This window comes from Pagrus major, chromosome 19 (assembly GCF_040436345.1).
Source record: "Pagrus major chromosome 19, Pma_NU_1.0".
NCBI lineage: Eukaryota > Metazoa > Chordata > Actinopteri > Spariformes > Sparidae > Pagrus > Pagrus major.
In genome coordinates, this window is record NC_133233.1 from 30,199,853 (window position 1) to 30,219,896 (window position 20,044).

At 45.2% G+C, this 20,044-nt stretch overlaps 2 protein-coding genes across 2 annotated transcripts in view; one reads left to right on the forward strand and one right to left on the reverse strand.

The window, feature by feature from the left end:
• The window catches only part of lama1 (laminin, alpha 1), a 33,214-nt gene extending 24,262 nt beyond the window's left edge, over positions 1–8,952 (forward strand). Inside the window, exons 43-64 of the mRNA XM_073488136.1 lie at positions 59–175; positions 342–524; positions 611–765; positions 1,427–1,570; positions 1,721–1,854; positions 2,293–2,446; positions 2,567–2,691; positions 2,793–2,943; positions 3,020–3,164; positions 4,279–4,420; positions 4,511–4,625; positions 4,770–4,922; positions 5,013–5,164; positions 5,245–5,439; positions 5,557–5,740; positions 6,619–6,725; positions 6,930–7,119; positions 7,409–7,558; positions 7,804–7,957; positions 8,047–8,180; positions 8,279–8,492; positions 8,643–8,952. Of these exons, the coding sequence (XP_073344237.1) occupies positions 59–175; positions 342–524; positions 611–765; positions 1,427–1,570; positions 1,721–1,854; positions 2,293–2,446; positions 2,567–2,691; positions 2,793–2,943; positions 3,020–3,164; positions 4,279–4,420; positions 4,511–4,625; positions 4,770–4,922; positions 5,013–5,164; positions 5,245–5,439; positions 5,557–5,740; positions 6,619–6,725; positions 6,930–7,119; positions 7,409–7,558; positions 7,804–7,957; positions 8,047–8,180; positions 8,279–8,492; positions 8,643–8,797 (3,353 nt within the window). The 3' untranslated portion in view covers positions 8,798–8,952. The remainder of the gene's footprint in view (positions 1–58; positions 176–341; positions 525–610; positions 766–1,426; positions 1,571–1,720; positions 1,855–2,292; positions 2,447–2,566; positions 2,692–2,792; positions 2,944–3,019; positions 3,165–4,278; positions 4,421–4,510; positions 4,626–4,769; positions 4,923–5,012; positions 5,165–5,244; positions 5,440–5,556; positions 5,741–6,618; positions 6,726–6,929; positions 7,120–7,408; positions 7,559–7,803; positions 7,958–8,046; positions 8,181–8,278; positions 8,493–8,642) is intronic.
• Positions 8,953–11,031: 2,079 nt separating this feature from the next.
• The window catches only part of epb41l3a (erythrocyte membrane protein band 4.1-like 3a), a 25,611-nt gene continuing 16,598 nt past the window's right edge, over positions 11,032–20,044 (reverse strand). The window contains exons 19-27 of the mRNA XM_073488274.1: positions 19,853–19,882; positions 19,243–19,704; positions 16,538–16,633; positions 14,187–14,264; positions 13,124–13,165; positions 12,834–12,932; positions 12,542–12,622; positions 12,160–12,281; positions 11,032–11,189 (exon numbers count right to left, since the gene is read on the reverse strand). Of these exons, the coding sequence (XP_073344375.1) occupies positions 12,171–12,281; positions 12,542–12,622; positions 12,834–12,932; positions 13,124–13,165; positions 14,187–14,264; positions 16,538–16,633; positions 19,243–19,704; positions 19,853–19,882 (999 nt within the window). The 3' untranslated portion in view covers positions 11,032–11,189; positions 12,160–12,170. The remainder of the gene's footprint in view (positions 11,190–12,159; positions 12,282–12,541; positions 12,623–12,833; positions 12,933–13,123; positions 13,166–14,186; positions 14,265–16,537; positions 16,634–19,242; positions 19,705–19,852; positions 19,883–20,044) is intronic.

A 20,044-nucleotide genomic window follows, 5' to 3' on the forward strand; every position in this document is an offset into this window, starting at 1 on the left:
TGTCTGTCTCTCTGTCTTACTGTCTGTCTCTCTGTCTTACTGTCTGTCTGTCTTCCAGACCTGCAGCTGAACATCTCCATGGTAACCAGCAGACTGGGGCTGATCAGAGAGAGAGTTCAAAACTTCAGCCTCCTCCTCCATCAGCCAATCAAAGAGCTGCAGAGCCTCTCTAACGGTGAGAGTTCAAGCTCCGCCTCCTCCAGTATTAATGCTCTGATGTATGAATCAATCGATCAATACATCAACCTGCAGATATAGCAATATATGAAAACTTTATTATTTGACTGTTTTACTGTGTAAATGTATGACACGCTGACGAGTTGCTGGTCGTCTTCCATCAGGTTCGTCCTCGCCGTTGCAGCAGGTTCAGCTTCAGGCTGCAGCAGCTCGCTCCGGCCTGCAGGAGGCGCTGCAGCGGCTGCACACACTCACACAGCAGCTGAACGATTCTTCTTCTGTGATGGAAAACACCAACAACACAGTGAGGGAGACCAACCAGCTGGCGACTCACACACACACTGCAGGTTGGTCAACATCTTCACTTTATAAATTGAAAGACCTCAACACCTTTTTATTGGCTGGTAACACTTCCTGTTTCCTGTGTGCTCAGCCAATGAGGCACAGCGTAAGCTGGAGGAGGTGGAGCATCGCACAGAGCGTCTCATGGAGCGGATAAAGCCGCTGAGCATGCTGGGAGAAACACTGAGCAGGAATCTGTCTGACATCAGAGAGCTGATCGATCAGGCCAGGAGACAGGCCGCCTCGGTACATAAACACACACACAGACACACACACACAGAAATACACAACCTGAACTACACACTGTCAGAAACACACACACAGAAATACACAACCTGAACTACACACTGTCAGAAACACACACACACACACACAGAAATACACAACCCGAACTACACACTGTCAGAAACACACACACACAGAAATACACAACCCGAACTACACACACAGAAATACACAACCTGAACTACACACACAGAAATACACAACCTGAACTACACACACAGAAATACACAACCCGAACTACACACACAGAAATACACAACCTGAACTACACACACAGAAATACACAACCTGAACTACACACACAGAAATACACAACCCGAACTACACACTGTCAGAAACACACACACACAGAAATACACAACCCGAACTACACACACAGAAATACACAACCTGAGCTGACGTCCTCAGAGATCTCTCAGATCCATGTTAGCATGTTAGCATGTTAGCATGTTAGCATCTATCAGATCCATGTTAGCATGTTAGCATGTTAGCATCTATCAGATCCATGTTAGCATGTTAGCGTCTATCAGATTAATGTTAGCATGTTAGCATCAGATTAGCAACAACAGTTGCACGGAGGAGTTTACAAACCAGCTACTGATGATGATGATGATGTCATCAGATTAAGGTGGCGGTGCAGGCGGACAGAGACTGTGTTCGATCCTACAGACCTCAGACTGAGTCGAGTAACTTCAACAGTCTGAGTCTCATCCTGAAGACAACGAGTCGAGACAACCTGCTGTTCTACCTGGGCAGCAACACCACGGTAAAACACACACAGTACTACACACGGTACTACACACAGTACTGTTGTAGGTGAACTTCCTGGCCGTACAGGTGCATGATGGGAAGGTTTGTGTGGTGGTGTCCGGTCTCTGTCCTGTAACTCTCGTCTGTGTTTGGCTGTTGTGTTCAGGTGGACTTCCTGGCTGTAGAAATGCATGATGGGAAGGTGTCTCTGCTGTGGGATGTGGGCTCAGGCAGAACCAGACTGGATTTTCCTGGACTGGACATCACCAACAACAGATGGACCAGAATCAACGCCACGCGGTAAATACACACCTCAACAACATGATGTCATGATTATAATGACATCATCAAACAGGTGTTCACAGGGTCTGTTTGGTTTATGTTGAAGTTCCTTCATTTGTTTATTAATGTGATGACATCATCAGTGATTTTAGTTTTCATCATCACAAGCTTGATCACACCTGTACCTGTGACTCAGAATCTCAGGTTGATGAGGTGATATTTGACCAATTAGAGCAGAAGACATTTTATTTCCTGCTCATGTTATCACCTGAGAACCTCGGACAGTCACTGCCGGCCCCTGTGGGGTCCCGACCCACAGGCTGCGAAACACTTCCTTAAACGACTGAAGGACAAACGGGCCGTAACCCACCAATCAGGGTGGACGACACACACACACACACATTAGAGTCAGAGGGAGCTATGTCATGTGATGATGTCATGTGATGACGTTGGCAGGTTCGGGGCCCATGGCTCTCTGTCGGTCCATCAGCTGGAGTCGGAGACGGCTCCATTGCCGGCGGTAACAGCAACATCACCAGGACAGTCCAGAGTTTTAGACATCGACAGACACTCAGTGATCCACATCGGAGGACTGGGAGCTCACACTCAGGTAACACACACACACACACACACACACACACACACACACACACACACACATATCAGGTGGACAGTGTGTGGGCTGGTGTGAAGGTCAACAGGTCATAACTGTGTGTGTGTGTGATGTCAGAGCCACACATCGCTGCGGTCCTCCACCTTCCAGGGCTGTCTGGGTGAAGCATCACTCAACGAGAGAAACATTGGACTGTGGAACTACGACAGCAGAGAGGGAGAGTGTGGAGGCTGCTTCAGCAGGTACGAACACAGATGTATGACCAACAACACACCTGTACAAACACAGGTGTGTACTTATACCTGTGAAGACACTAGACTGTCTTCACCTGTCTGTCTCTCAGTCCCCAGGCGGAGGAGACTTCCTTTCACTTTGATGGATCTGGATTCTCGTTGGTTCAGAAGTCTCTGCGAGCGACCTCCACCTCCATCGTCCTGCTGTTTAAAACTCTGTCGCCAGGCGGGTTACTGCTGTACCTGGCCTCCAACAACACTGTACGATACACACACACACACACACACACAGGCTCTTATTGTGGAGCACACATGACCTCACTTTCTGTCTCCTCAGAGGGACTTCCTGTCCATGGAGTTGGTGGAGGGCCGTGTTCGTCTGACCTTTGACCTCGGCTCAGGTGCTCTGACCCTGACGTCCAACAGGAAGTACAACACCGGAGTGTGGTACAAGATCACGCTGCAGAGGAGCAAACGCAAAGGTATTAATACTACTACTACTGCTACTACTGCTACTGCTACTACTACTGCTGCTACTACTGCAACTACTACTGCTACTGCTACTACTACTGCTACTACTGCTACTGCTACTGCTACTGCTACTGCTACTGCTACTACTGCTACTGCTGCTACTACTACTGCTACTACTGCTACTGCCACTACTACTACTGCTACTACTGCTACTGCTACTGCTACTGCTACTGCTACTACTACTGCTACTGCTACTACTGCTACTGCTGCTACTACTGCTACTGCTACTGCTACTACTACTGCTACTGCTACTACTGCTACTGCTGCTACTACTGCTACTGCTGCTACTACTACTAATACTGCTACTACTGCTACTGCAACTACCTCTGCTACTACTACTACTGCTACTACTGCTACTACTGCTACTGCAACTACCTCTGCTACTACTGCAACTACTACTGCTACTGCTGCTACTACTGCTACTGCAACTACCTCTGCTACTACTGCTACTGCAACTACTACTACTGCTGCTGCTACTACTACTGCTACTACTGCTACTACTGCTACTACTACTACTACTGCTACTGCTGCTACTACTACTAATACTGCTACTACTGCTACTGCAACTACCTCTGCTACTACTACTACTGCTACTACTGCTACTACTGCTACTGCAACTACCTCTGCTACTACTGCAACTACTACTGCTACTGCTGCTACTACTGCTACTGCAACTACCTCTGCTACTACTGCTGCTGCTACTACTGCTACTACTGCTACTACTACTACTGCTACTACTGCTACTGCTACTACTGCTACTGCAAGTACCTCTGCTACTACTGCAACTACTACTACTGCTACTGCTACTGCTGCTACTGCTGCTACTACTGCTACTGCAACTACTACTACTGCTACTGCTACTGCTACTACTGCAACTACTACTGCTACTACTACTACTACTACTGCTACTACTACTGCTACTGCTACTGCTACTACTACTACTACTACTGCTACTACTATTCCTATATTATAAAGCACAGAGATTGGTCGGTAGTATTAAAGTAGTATTCAGCCGGTGTATTACTGCCTACTGCAACTCTACCTGATGTGCTGCTGTGTGTGCAGGTTACATGTCCATCATGGCAGCCGACCAATCATCAGAGAAGGAGGTGTTGGAGGCGGAGTCTCCTGGAACGGCCTCCGACCTGAACCGCTCTGACCTCGACCCCATCTACATCGGAGGACTTCCTGCTTCCAGACCAATCAGGTGAGTCTGTGATGTCAGTGAGAAGGTAGTGATGTCACAGATGATGTCTACACCTGTGTGACTGTTTGTACCTGTCTGTGTGATGTCTAGGCGGCAGGTGGTCTCCAGGTCGTATGTGGGCTGTATAAAGAACGTGGAGATCGCTCGGTCCAACTTCGATCTTCTGAGAGACGCATTCGGAGTCCGGAAGGGCTGTGTACTCGAGGTACTACACCAAGTACACAGTGTATTTATATTATACAGTACATATACGCAGCACAGGAAGGGCTGTGTACCCGAGGTACTACACCAAGTACACAGTGACCTGCTCTCTAACTGAATAATCAATAATCTGCATTGATCATCTCAGGCGGTGCGGAGCATGTCGCTGTTGGCCGGAGGCTTCGTTCAGATCGCCCCTCGATCACTCGGTCAGGAGGCGGAGCTTCTCTTCTCCTTCACCACCAATAACCAATCAGGAGTCCTGCTGGCTGCCGTCAGTGATGACCGCATACAGAGACAGGTGAGACAGATAGACAGACAGGTGAATCACCTGTGCACCAGGTGTAACTGTTACCATTGTGTAACCTTCCTTCTTCTCGTGTGTCTGCAGCACTTCCTGTCTGTTCACCTGGTCTCCGGTGGGGTGGAGGCGGAGCTTGGTGAGATTGGTGGGGCCTCTCGGAAAGTGATGGTGCTAAAACCTGACAGAGCATCCTTCAGTGACGGAAAAACACACTCTGTGATCATCACCATCAACAGGAAGTAGGTGTAACCATGGTAACAGACACCTGTGTCACCTGACTGATCAGTATGAACTGATGTATCACCTGTCTGTCTCTCAGGTCTCTGTCCATGCAGGTGGACGAAGAATACCTAAAATCCGTCTCTCTGTTGCCGGGCGGATTTTCTCGTTTGTCTCCAGCCTCTTTCTTTATTGGTGGGCTGCCATCAGGGGAGGAGTCTCGTCTGCCAATCAGATTACAGGAAATGTCCAGGTGGTTCAGAGGCTGCATTCAGCACCTGGTGGTGGGAGGAGCGTAAGTCCTGCCCTCACACACACACACACACACACACACACACACACACACACACACACACACACACACACACACACGCAGATGATTGGTTAACTGTTGGTTTACTCCTCCCTCCAGGCTCATTGACCTATCAGGAGCTGTGAGGTATGAAGGGGCGGAGCTTGACAGCTGCCTATTAGAGAAGAGAGTCATGGGGGCGGTGCTTCCTGATGACCAGGAAGTAGAACCAACCCATGACCCGGCCCACCTGCCTGTAGCACCGCCCACACACCTGAGTGCCCTGACACCTGGAGCACTGACGGTAATCAATATGTTGTTTATTGATAAGTGGACTTTATTATTGATTTTTGAATACTGATGATGTTAGTGAACATGTTCATTATTATTGGTTGAGATCGGAACAAATACATCAAAATGTATCCAGTTACAAATTACAAATACTGTAATGTATCAATAACCCTCCTGCAGAGATCTGATCATTTCACACATCTTAGATTTAAAGTGACCAATCAGGTAGAGTCTGATACAATAAACCCTGCCCCCAACAATAACATAAAGAAAGTACTCTCCTCTGAGTACCATGTACAAATTACAAAACACTCAATTAAATACATATTTAGATTAGGGGTGTGCGATATGACGATATTAGATCGTGAAGGATCAGAATGTGTAGACGATCTGCCAAAGTGCAGAGATCGTAGGGATCGACTGGGGCACATTCTATAAATTGCAGTTCTATGCTGAAGCACCGACGCACCAAACGCATTACGTCGTCAACCTGACCGACCAATCATAGCGAATTACGGGCAGTGACGCGCTTTCTTACCCGCCTCCTTGTTTATGTGTGTAGCGGTAGCCGCATGGAGAGCCATGGCTGAGAGCCAAACGGAGGAGTTGGTCGCTTTTTAAAATAAATAAATAAATAAATAAAATAAAATAAAAACAGCGTTTCACCATCTCTCATCTCTGCCAGTTAGCCCCTCCACCTGCCGCCTGTCTCGGGTGCGCACGCACGCACGCACACACACACACACACACACACACACACGGGCGCATGGATAGGTCGCGCTTGGCCGCTAATAAACGGTAAATGCGCTAATTGTACAGTGTTCAAATTCCCGCTCTTCAGTGTTACTGCTCGCTCTTCAGTGGGATTGATTATTGATCTGTGTGTTGCAGTGTGTGTCGGAGATGGAGCCGTCCTTCCTGCCTTCAGCGGCTCAGTTTGGGTCATCCAAACACAGTCACATGACCTTCATCATCAACCCCAACACTGTCCGGAGGAGGTGAGTCTCCATGACGACGGGGCTTCAGTCAGATATGGGCAGGGCTTATGGTTGGGGTTATATATTTCAGTTTGTGTGTGCGCATGTGTTTTAATGATTTCACATAATCAGCTCATGTTGTAGCTTTGTGGTCACACGGACGCGTACGTCCTCTGATGACGTCACATAACACTTCATCTGAACTCTGTCTCATGTCCGACTCAGTGTGTCACTGAGGTTGTCGGTTCGAAGCCGAGCTCAGGGCGGGCTCATCCTCCTCCTCACCGACTCCAAACAGATGGACTTCATCGTCCTCCGACTGACGGGTGGTAGACTGATGATGTCAGCTGATCTGGGGAAAGGCCCCGCCTCCATCACCTCGTCTATCACCATTAACGACGGAGAGTGGCACACTGTGAGTTTACATACACACACATCAAACACATTAACACACAGCTTGAACAGGTGTGCTGATATCACTAACACCTGGCTGATTCACCTGTTCAGCAAATTAACTCAAATAATGAAAGTCTGATGAATAAAGTTTAATTCAAAGCACGGCCACGGTCACACACACATCATCGTGTGACATCATGGCATACAGGTGATGATGTCACAGTGTCAGGTGTTCTCTCAAACAGAACCATATTAACTGTTATTGATTATTGAACGATATAATGATATCTGAACTGACCATCCCTCAGGTGAGCGCTGATGTCAGCCGGCGGTCGCTGTCGGTGACGGTGGACGGGTCGAGTCCAGACTCCGTGTCAGTTAAAGGAAACCAGCTGGACGTGGACGACAGACTTTACCTGGGAGGACTGCCACACACGCTCACCGCCCGCAGGATCAATGTACAACTTTACTCTTTATACACCTCTGACACTACACATATTTCCACAGGTGATATGTATGTACAGGTGAACCTGTTCTACAGGTGAAGCTTTGACTTCATGTACAGTGGATATTACTGTAAACCATCAACCTCACCTGAGTGTCATACATGAGTCACCTGAGTTATCAGACATTCACGAGTCAAGTGATGTCATGAGCCAGGTGAGCCAGGTGCACCTGTATGACCCTTCTGTCCATCTCTCAGGTGAGCAGCAGTTTTCCAGGCTGTGTTCGTTCTGTCAGTCTGAACGGAGCCATGTTGGATCTCTCCAAGTCGGCCTCACAGCATGATGTCACTTCCTGTTTCACCAATGACCAGACAGGAAGTTACTTTAACGGCAGTGGATACGCCGTCCTGCGTGAGTCGAACATTAAGACAGGAAATAAATGTAATCTTTACTCTGATCAGGGGATTAAAGTGTGTGTGTGTGTGTGTGTGTGTGTTCAGTGCGTGATGGTTATAAGGTCGGCTCTGATATGTCGGTGTCTCTGGAGTTTCGTTCGAGCCAATCAGAAGGAGTTTTTCTGGGAATCAGCAGCGCGAAGGTCGACGCCATCGGACTGGAGATGATCAACGGACAGGTGAGCAGAAAGTTACCTGAGTGTGTGTGTGTGTGTGTGTGTGTGTGTGTGTGTGTGTGTAATGATTATATATGTTAATTACCTGTGTTTTTCCTCAGGTGGTGTTTAACGTGAATAACGGGGCGGGGCGAGTGTCGGTGCGCTCGATGGGTCAGATTTTGTGTGATGGACGTTGGCACCGCCTGCTGGCCAGAAAGACCAAACACACCCTGAGTCTGAGCGTAGACGGGCGGAGTTACACCACCCCTAACCCTTACCCACAATCCACCTCTGCTGAGACCAACAACCCTGTTTACCTGGGAGGATATCCAGGTACAGCACCGACGCTCCATTCAGACTGAAACATAAATATCGTGATGTGTTATTGACACTGACCTGTCTGTCTCTCTGTCCACCTGTCTGTCTCTACCTCACACTGGCTGTCCACCTGTCTCTCTTTACTTGTCTGTCTCTCTGTTCCAGCTGGTGTGAAGCAGAACTGTCTGTCGATTAGCTCCAGGTTCAGAGGTTGTCTGAGGAACCTGCAGCTCATTAAATCTCACCTGAGTGACACTCTGGACTTCAGCTCCGCCCACTTCCTTTTGGGCGTCACTCCAAACTCATGTCCTGTTGCCTAGCAACCCCCAGACTGTCTCTGATTGTTCCACAGATCGGACGGAGACTGGTTAATGTCTTAGAGTTGTTAGAAGCAGCTGATTAGATTTAGGCTCTATCCTGTAACTTTGATCAGTTTTTACTTTAATCAATAAAGATGATCAGATCTGAGAAGTGATTGATTTGAGTAATTCAAACTTTATTCATCAGATTCATTAAACATGAACAATCAGAGAAGCTGCTGTCTGATCAAACTTTTCACATCAGCAGCACTGAAGGCCCGTCTGTCTGTCCGTCTATGTCTGTCTGTCTGTCTGTCTGTCTGTGTGTGTCTGTCTGTCTGTGTGTCTGTCTGTCTGTGTGTGTCTGTCTGTCCGTCTGTCCGTCCCTCCGTCTGTGTCCGTCCCTCCGTCTGTGTCTGTCCGTCCGTCTGTCCGTCCGTCCGTCTGTCTGTCCGTCCCTCCGTCTGTGTGTCTGTCCGTCTGTCCGTCCGTCCGTCTGTCTGTCCGTCTGTCCGTCCCTCCGTCTGTCTGTCCGTCCGTCCGTCTGTGTGTCCGTCGAGTGTGACGGCTGCTCTGTCTGAACTGCAGATGTGTTGTTGCAGAGAACTGCGTGTGTGTCGCAGTAAAAATAGGCGACACTACGAATCCCCTGATGACACGTCGCTGCAGCCTCGCTTGACACGTGCATGAGCTGCACCAATCACTCATTACACCTCCTACATCGTACCAGGTGTCACATCTTCAACCAAAACCATCAACATCAAATATCTTCCTGCTGGCGCAAAAACACATCACATCATTTATTTATCTGTTTATTTCAGTTTAGTGAATAAAGACGCATTCAGTAAGTTTGAATTTATCATAATGAAATTAAAGCAGGAACATAAGGTGACACCAGGGGGAGTGGTCAGTCTGTAACACAACACCAGGGGGAGTGGTCAGTCTGTAAGGTGACACCAGGGGGAGTGGTCAGTCTGTAACACAACACCAGGGGGAGTGGTCAGTCTGTAACACAACACCAGGGGGAGTGGTCAGTCTGTAACACAACACCAGGGGGAGTGGTCAGTCTGTAAGGTGACACCAGGGGGAGTGGTCAGTCTGTAAGGTGACACCAGGGGGAGTGGTCAGTCTGTAACACAACACCAGGGGGAGTGGTCAGTCTGTAAGGTGACACCAGGGGGAGTGGTCAGTCTGTAACACAACACCAGGGGGAGTGGTCAGTCTGTAAGGTGACACCAGGGGGAGTGGTCAGTCTGTAACACAACACCAGGGGGAGTGGTCAGTCTGTAAGGTGACACCAGGGGGAGTGGTCAGTCTGTAAGGTGACACCAGGGGGAGTGGTCAGTCTGTAACACAACATCAGGGGGAGTGGTCAGTCTGTAACACAACACCAGGGGGAGTGGTCAGTCTGTTTGGGATTACAAACATAGATCAATAAATAAATAAGTAAATAAACAAACACAAAAAACAATAAATACATAGATGAGTAAAATAATTCCTAATGAGGGATGTCATGGCGAGATGAGAGAATGGCACATTACTATTGCATTATGGGTAAATACAGAGCTGAATTTAAGCTGTGGTTACAGTGCTAGCAATCATGCTATTTTACATTTCAGACAGAAAAAGGTTTGCATCAGGCTTTCAGAATAAAAGTTCTTCCTCCAGTCTAGTTAGAGTCGGGTGACCTCAGCAGGTGACACAGGGTAGAGTCAGAGGTTATTATTACAAATTTGTCACACATGATGCAAACTGTTTCCTGAATGTGTCATAAAGCTGTCTCTAAATACACCTGAGTCAACCAACCATTCAGATGTTTGCTTTAACCTGTCAGGGGTGTGTGTGTGTGTGTGTGGGTGGGGGGTGGGGTGTGTTTAAACAGGAAGTAGATGTATCAACAGGTCAAGTTTTGGTGTTCATTTGTTGTGAAGGTTCATCTGAGGTTGACCGGCTCTGGTTGCTATGGGAACGCGTTGATGGTGTCACAGCAGCGGCCTCATCTGTCTCTCACCTGTCTGTCTCTCACCTGTCTGTCTCTCACATGTCCGTATCTCACCTGTCTGTGTTGTACAAATACAGAACAGAATCGTTCGTAGTCTTAAATGTGACTTAAATACCATCATGAAGCTTTCAACTAAATCTAACCGTATGATCAAACTAAGACTAAGAGCTAACTGCTCTGAAGCTAACTTAGCCACTGGCCCCGCCTCCAGTCAGACAGACAGGTGCTGCTGTGTATGTACAGGTGTACATGCATGGGTGTTTGTGTGTGTGTGTGTGTGTGTGTGTGTGTGTGTGTGTAAATCCTCATTTCCATTCATTTCCACTGGACGTCGCTGCAAGCAGTGTCTTTGTTGGCTCTGTAGTCTGGACCACAAGTCCCATAATGCAGCAGAGGCTTCTAGAGTCAGTCCTGTAAAAACAGAGTGTTGGACAAAAGATTGTTTAAAGCTCTAATTCTTAATCCTGTATAATTTGATTAGTTGATGATGTTATGGTGTTTGTGCATTTCTTTATGATTATGTACATTTTGTGGGAAAATCAATTAAATGACCAAGATGTCTCTTCAGAAGTGAAAGTAATATGATCCTGTTTTATGAATCCTGAGGGATGGAGTCGCCCTCTGGTGGCGACACAAAGGAAACAAAATCTACCAAAAGAGTCACTTCACACTCAAATTTGATTTGTGCCAGTAAAAAGTTTTTAAGTGATAATTTTTCATAGTATTCAGTGCACATATCCTCTAATTATTATTATTATTATTAACGTGACCACCAGAGGGAGCCGCTCAACATTTTTTCATCAGGTAAGGCTAGGCTAGACTAGCTAGGACAACTCCTTGCTCATGCTAATTAGCATGTTAACATAGTACAATAAGCATGGTCAAGAATGTTAGTATAGCATGTTAACCATTGTCCTCTCAGCAGACATCTGTTGTTGTTTTCTTTTCTCCTGAATGCTGTTTGCTGAGTCAGCATAAAATCAGAGATGAATACAGGCGGACAGCAGGGGGCGGGGCCTGTAAAATGATGTCATACTTAAGAGGACAGTGAATAATGTTAAAACAGCATGTTAGCATAGCATTGGTGATGTGTTGATCACTCTGTTGTCCGTTGAGCTGAGACTCAATCAGCTGTATTATAGAGTCAAACCAGAGAAACGTAACCCAAAGCTCGTTTCACACCGTTTCAAAGAAACGTGTCGTTCAAGCCGAAACCGAAGCAAAACAGTGTGCAGTGTTTTCAGATTGAACCTGGTAGAACTTCATGTTTCTGAACATGTCAAACATGCAAACAATGTTATGAATGCCATGCACCAGTCAGCCAATCAGCATCCAGCCTGAGACTTCACCTGTAGGGGCAAGGTCTGACCCTTCCTGTTACCTGTGATGTCACTAATCAATCACATGATCAGGAGAGACCTCTGTTTCTTTATGGACGACAACTCGTGTGACGGACAGCTCAGGATGCTGCCGCCGCGCCTCGCTAAGCGCCGCCGCCAGAGCCTTCAAGAGAGACATGAGGGTCAGAGCCTGGTCCAGATACAGGTTCAGGTCCTGGTCCAGGTCAGGATTAACCCGGGACAGACCAGCCTCTACTGTGGTCCGTACAGGTCTGTCCTGGGTTAATCCAGATGTGTATGATCTGAGTAAATCCAGATCTGTTCCCTTTCAATCCTGTTTGTTTTCATAATCTGTTTTTTTTGTTTTGACCTATACAAAGGTCAGGAACACTGAACTTTCATTGTAGTGAGTCAGACAGTCACCTGGTCGTGGTCAATTTCTGTGTCTCCAGAAATCACGATTCTCTTCTCGATTCTGGTTTCTGAAATTCCTCCTTTCACCGTCTGAAGAGAAAGTCAGAGACAGAAAGTCAGATGGCAGAAATTATTCTAATAAACCATCTTAACTGGATCCTCTGGTGATCAGCTCAGTTCTGCTTCATGTCTCACACCTCTGATATTCTTGTTTCTAATCTCTCAAATGTCCAATAAAACTCACATCGTCACTGTCTCTAGTAGAGACACGTCTGGTTGATGGTGCACTGGTTTGTGTTACCTTGGTGATGTGTGTGGTTGTAGTGGTGTTGGCAGTCTCTGCAGTGAAGGTCTGAGAGCTCAGCAGCAAACCTGCAGGAGGATCAGAGTCCGCCCGGCTCTGGAACACATATAAACGCTTGCCATTTAATCAATACTCTGAAACACTGATTTGGTATTGATGTATTTTTGCTTATGAAACAGATGCTGCTAAAGTCAATTGATTATCTTTTCATATCTACCGTATATTCTGATAAATGTCAGCAAAACCACTTCTTACATTATCAATAGAAACACAAACACAGTCCTCACCCCTGGAGCTTCATAGGTGAGAGTCTTCCTCATCACTGGGACCTCCTGACAGTAACACACAGAACAACAAGGACAAATTCACTTCCTGCTCAAGTTTTAATGCTAAAATTGACATGAATCACTGGGACAGAAGTCACTGGGACAGGTGTCACTGGGACGGGTGAGTCTGGGACAGGAGTCATTGGGACAGGTGTTGGACAGGTGACTCTGGGACAGGTGTCACTGGGACAGAAGTCGTTGGGACAAGTGTTGGACAGGTGACTCTGGGACAGGTGACTCTGGGACAGGAGTCAATGGGACAGGAGTCACTGGGACAGAAGTCACTGGGACAGAAGTCATTGGGACAGGTGTTGGACAGGTGACTCTGGGACAGGAGTCACTGGGACAGGTGTTGGACAGGTGACAGATTTCTGTCTCGTGTTACCTCAGACTCATCGTTATCTTCATCACTGTGGTCGGTTGGCTGTATCCGATTGGTGGAGCCAGGTGAACACCTGGAGGTGGGGCGAGGTAAAGAGGGAGGAGGCGAGTTTTCTTCAAATCGCCACCGTCCCTCATCCTCCTCAGAGTCATCTGAGTCCTCGTTGTCATGGTAACACTGAGACACAGTCCCGGTGGGTTGAGAGCCCAGAACAGAACTGGGTCTGGTGTTGGGGCTGTTTCTATTCTCCGTGCTAGTTAGCTCCTGCTCATTGTGGCTCACTGTAAAGTTAGCATTAATGCTATCCTGATGAGCATCATTAACTGGGCTCTGAGCCTGTCTTACGGCAGCCTCCATGGCTTCCTCCACTGCTGCCTGTGCTAACACGCTGATAGCATCTTCACTAGCATCACTACCATCATCATCACTAGCCTGGCTGCTAGGCTCATCATCACTGACATCATCATAATTGACCTCATGTTCATCTGCTGGACTCCTAGCCTGGTTAGCATCATTAGCATTGTTACTTTCATTATCACTGGCCCATTCTTCTGTGACATCATCAGCATGTGTCATGCAGGCCCCTGGTGGAGGGGGCGGGGGGTTACTAGGGGGTGGACCCACAAGATTTCCCGTTGCTACCTGAGGTTCATCTGCCATTGGCTGGTCTTGGTCACATGGCTCCGTCATTAAGAAGACGGTCTCCACCTTTTCTGACGTCTGAAACAGAGAGAGAGAAAAAAAGGACCAATAAACCAGGTGTACAGGTGTGAGGGGGCGGGGCTTCAGCTATCAGTAATATTCAGCAGGTTTTGATCAGTCGTCATTTTTCTAAAAACACGAGAGTTCCAGCTGATTATAGAAGTGAACTGAAGGTCCTCTACACAAACATGAAACACTGGACCAACAGTCTCAACATCAGACGGTAATAATGTGTTTAGAACATCCGGCCTGTTTAAGCTAACATTTAATTAAATCTGCATTTATATTTTCATAACAATGTGATTTTTAATTATCTCAACATATCATGATGGCGGTGGGAGTGTTATAATATGAATATATGTGTTATAGTATAAATATATAAGTGTTATAATATGAATGTATGTGTTATAATATAAATATGTAAGTGTTATAATATTAATATATAAGTGTTATAATATAAATATGTGTTATAATATAAATATGTAAGTGTTATAATATTAATATATAAGTGTTATAATATAAATATGTGTTATAATATAAATATATAAGTGTTATAAATATATAAGTGTTATAATATAAATATGTAAGTGTTATAATATACATATATAAGTGTTATAATATAAATATAAGTGTTATAAATATATAAGTGTTATAATATAAATATGTAAGTGTTATAATATAAATATATGTGTTATAATGTAAATATATAAGTGTTATAATATAAATATAAGTGTTATAATATAAATATATAAGTGTTATAATATAAATATATGTGTTATAAATATATAAGTGTTATAATATAAATATGTGTTATAATATAAATATATGTGTTATAATATAAATATATAAGTGTTATAATATAAATATGTGTTATAAATATATAAGTGTTATAATATAAATATGTCAGTGTTATAATATAAATATATAAGTGTTATAATATAATATGTGTTATAATATAAATATATAAATGTTATAATATAATATGTGTTATAATATAAATATGTAAGTGTTATAATATAAATATGTGTTATAATATAAATATATAAATGTTATAATATAATATGTGTTATAATATAAATATATAAGTGTTATAATATAAATGTGTTATAATATAAATATATAGTGTTATAAATATATGTGTTATAATATAAATATGTCAGTGTTATAATATAAATATATAAGTGTTATAATATAAATATATGTGTTATAATATAAATATGTAAGTGTTATAATATAAATATATAAGTGTTATAATATAAATATGTAAGTGTTATAATATAAATATATGTGTTATAATATAAATATGTAAGTGTTATAATATAAATATGTAAGTGTTATAATATAAATATATGTGTTATAATATAAATATGTAAGAGTTATAATATAAATATGTAAGTGTTATAATATAAATATATAAGTGTTATAATATAAATATGTAAGTGTTATAATATAAATATGTAAGTGTTATAATATAAATATATAAGTGTTATAATATAAATATATGTGTTATAAATATATAAGTGTTATAATATAAATATGTAAGTGTTATAATATAAATATATAAGTGTTATAATATAAATATATAAGTGTTATAATATAAATATGTAAGTGTTATAATATAAATATATAAGTGTTATAATATAAATATATAAGTGTTATAATATAAATATGTAAGTGTTACAGCAGTTAGTGTGATCGATGTTGCTGCATCTCTGACTGAGCCTCAGGTAGAGAGACAGGTAGACAGACAGACAGGTAAAGTGGTAGACAGGTAGACAGACAGACAGACAGACAGACAGACAGGTAAAGTGGTAGACAGGTAGACAGACAGACAGGCAGACAGACAGACAGACAGGTAAAGTGGTAGACAGGTAGACAGACAGACAGACAGACAGACAGGTAAAGTGGTAGACAGGTCGACAGACAGACAAACAGACAGGTAAAGTGGTAGACAGGTAGACAGACAGACAGACAGACAGACAGACAGACAGGTAAAGTGGTAGACAGGTAGACAGACAGACAGACAGGTAAAGTGGTAGACAGGTAGACAGACAGACAGACAGACAGGTAAAGTGGTAGACAGGTAGACAGACAGACAGACAGACAGACAGACAGGTAAAGTGGTAGACAGGTCGACAGACAGGTAAAGTGGTAGACAGGTAGACAGACAGACAGACAGGTAAAGTGGTAGACAGGTAGACAGACAGACAGACAGACAGGTAAAGTGGTAGACAGGTAGACAGACAGACAGACAGACAGACAGACAGACAGACAGACAGGTATACAGGCACCTTCAGCAGGTTGTGTTCTCTGAACGTGTTTTGATCTTTGGCCGACCTCAGCAGAGCAGTCAGCTCAGGAGACATTTCCTCAAATGTAGGTTTAGGCTGCGCGCGCACACACACACACACACACACACACACACACACACACACACACAGGTCAACATGAGGTTGAGACTTTGAACCAACTTTGACTTCTTCAGCATTTTCAGTAATGAAGTAAAAATAAATGAAAATTTGATTTTTGATTCTCAGTAGAAACTGACAGCCAGGCTGCAGCCATGCAGGGGCGTGGTCATATGGGGCGTGGTCATAGAGGGCGTGGTCATATAGGTCGTGTTTTTTTTATTTGTTAGTAATTACTCTATAATTACTAACCAGTGTTTGTCTTTAGCTGGCATGCTACAATAACTGAAAGTGATTTAAAAGTGTTCAAAGTCTAGACAAATATGCAACGTCCTTCTATTACAGTCTACTGGAATCTACTGTGATCTACTGTGATCTACAATGATCTACAATGATCTACTGGGATCAAACAGGTGATGGTGTCTGCTGCTGTAAAGTGAGTTGTAGCGCACATGGATTATTAATGACAGAAATTCCTGAGAAGACGAAGAAGAAGAGAAGGAAGCAGGAACATCCAGGAAGTGAAGAAATACAACAGGAATTTAATTACAAAGTAAGAGCCTCTGAAGGTTTTGGACACTATCTCTGCTGGGTTTGAGTGAAGAGCAGACGTGTCCGATCTAATCAAGCCACTGCCCAAGAAAAAGAGAGATTCACATATGAATCTGTCAAAAAGGAGCTGCAAGTCCCTGTCTGGACCAGGGAAACTGGGGCTCCCTCCTGGATCCAGACCTGGGAGGGAGTCAGGTGCTTTGCAAGCTTGGAGCAGCACAGGTGAGCTGACCCTTGACTGGTTCTAGGGCCGTGGATTGCACCTATCTGGCAGGATAGGAAAGAGAACTAGACACAGGAACCATCTCTTTTAGAGGAGCTGGACTCTCTCCTTCTCTGGAGTTGCCCACGGTGGGAGATGATGCATTGGTGTGGGGATACTCATGAGCCCCCGGCTGAGTGCCGCCTGGACTTCTCCCCGGAGAACCAGAGTGTCGCCTCAGTGAGACTGAAGGTTGCTGAAGGGAAGACTTGGACTGTTTGTACCTTTGCAACAAACAGCAGCTCAGAGTATCCAACATTCTTGGAGTCTCTGGGTGGAGTCCTGACGGGATCCGGCTCAGGCTTTTATAGCGCTGTCTGCAGCTTTAACACTCACATGGGCGGTGACGGGTCAGGGTTAGAAACCTGCAGGGCGGTGATTGGGAGGAACAGCCAGCCTGATCTGAACCTGAGGGGGGCTTTGTTATTCAACTTCAGTGCCAGTCATGGAATTGCCATTAATTACCATGTTTGGGCTTAAACTGGTCTTCAGCTCCAACCTCCAGAAGAGTTTCTTGTGCATCCCAGAAGGACGTGGGTCTGGGACAGGAAATCCGAATGTTTAAAGCCTCCATGTGGAGGTGACTCCTGCTGTGACTGCTGTAGTCAGAAAGTCATTGGTGCTTGTTGAGGAGGCAACCTAATAACTGGTGGACACCAGCAGTGAGGGACGACATCAAGCTCAAGATTGAGGCCTTCCATGCTCTGCGGACCCAGCAGTAGATATCGGGAGGCCAGAAGGGCTGCAGCTTCAAAGACGTTCTGGCAAACGGTCCGAACCAGACTCCGGAAGAGAAAACAGGGTTGACCTAGATGAGATATCATCAGGCATTGGTAAAAACACTGAGGAGCATCTAAACTCAAAAGACTTTATCTCGATGGCAGAGGACGCTGTGGTTGTTAAGGAGGTCATTGGCAGGGGACTGGAGATCCGCCCTGAGATGCTGAGGGCTCTGGACATTGTCTGACCTTCTTAATCAGCATGACTCTTCAGTGTTGCATGGAGGTCAGGGAGAGTGCATGTTGAGAGGCAGACTGGGGAGGTGGTTCAGAAAGGACTGGAGGGTGACACAGTGGTCAGACTCCTCTGTGATGTTTGTGATGGTGACAGTTTGAGTAACTAGTCTTTACTTCAGTCTAAGTCACATGACTGTAACGATCTGAAGGATTACAGGTTACAGTTTACAGCCAACCATGAAGCCTCAAACAAGGAGAAAAGCATAGAAGCCAAAAGAACCAATGAAAACAAGGGTCGGCCAACAGGAAGTGAGCAATAAAAAAAATAACCCCCTCCCCAGCAGCCAATCAAAACCCAGTGATGAACACTGTGTGTTCACAGAAGAAAACTAAAACATAAAGAAAATCTGATGTCGCTTCCTTTGCACCATTTTGATCAGAGAAGGAAGAGAAACAAAATGGTGTCTGTGAGGAGGTGAAGGGAGAAGCTGAGGGGAGTTTAAACTGAACACTGCAGCTTCACACTGCCTCCTGCTGGACAGGAGGAACAACAAGACGTCTGAAGCTTCAGCTTACAACATCTCAGGTTTAAAGTACTAAAAGTATTCAGATTAGTAAAAGTATTCAGAGTACTGAAACACTTTACACCTGATCTCCACCTGGTTTATCAGCTGAGCTGAGGTGTTCAGTTTGAACCAGCTCAGACGAGCCACATTTCCTGTTTCAGCGCTGCAGGGGTTAATGTGTCATTGAAGGGTCACTGTGTTTGCTCCTCATGCTTGTTTCCATGCTGACCACCAACCAGCCAATCAGCGTACCACTCTGACCATGGAAGGTGACATCCTGCCTGTCAGGTGACCTGGCGAGGGGGTGGGGCTCAGGTTTAGCTCATCTGGAGGGGATTTAGGACGGAGGCGTGGGGTCAAAGGTGAGATCACAGAGGCCCTGGTTCCACCTCCTCTGGTGTCATCCCCAGTAAAAACATCACTGATGATGTCACAGATGCCAGGCAGCTGCTCCGACGGCGAGGTTGGCGTCTTAACCTCACAAATCGTGATTAACGGTCCCCCTGTGATGACATCATCAGCGGAGGACAGCGGGATGATTCTGACCTGCCTGTCCATCTCAATAGTCCCTGTTGTCATGGTAACATCAGAGCTGTCGTCGCTGGTTGTCATGGTGACGACCCTGCCAGAGGCGGTGTCGTAGCTTCGCCCCACAGTGTAGCTCTTCTCTCTGATTGGCTGAGGAGGATATTGGTTTGTCATGACCCCTCCCTCCTGGAGTGCACAGGTGAGGAACATCAAACACACACACAAACTGACTGACTAACCAATCATGTGTCAGGTGAGAAAGACAGGTGAGGTCAGTCACACCTGTGTGGTTCAGGTGGCTGTTTGTGTTTGACTGACAACTGAATCGACCTACCGCTGATGAGCTGCTGTCCAGGGGGAGAACCTGAGAGACAGACAGACAGACAGACAGACAGACAGACAGACAGGTAGACAGGCAGACAGACAGGCAGACAGGCAGACAGACAGGTAGACAGAGAGACACACAGAGAGACAGACAGGCAGACAGAGAGACAGACAGACAGACAGACAGGTAGACAGACAGGTA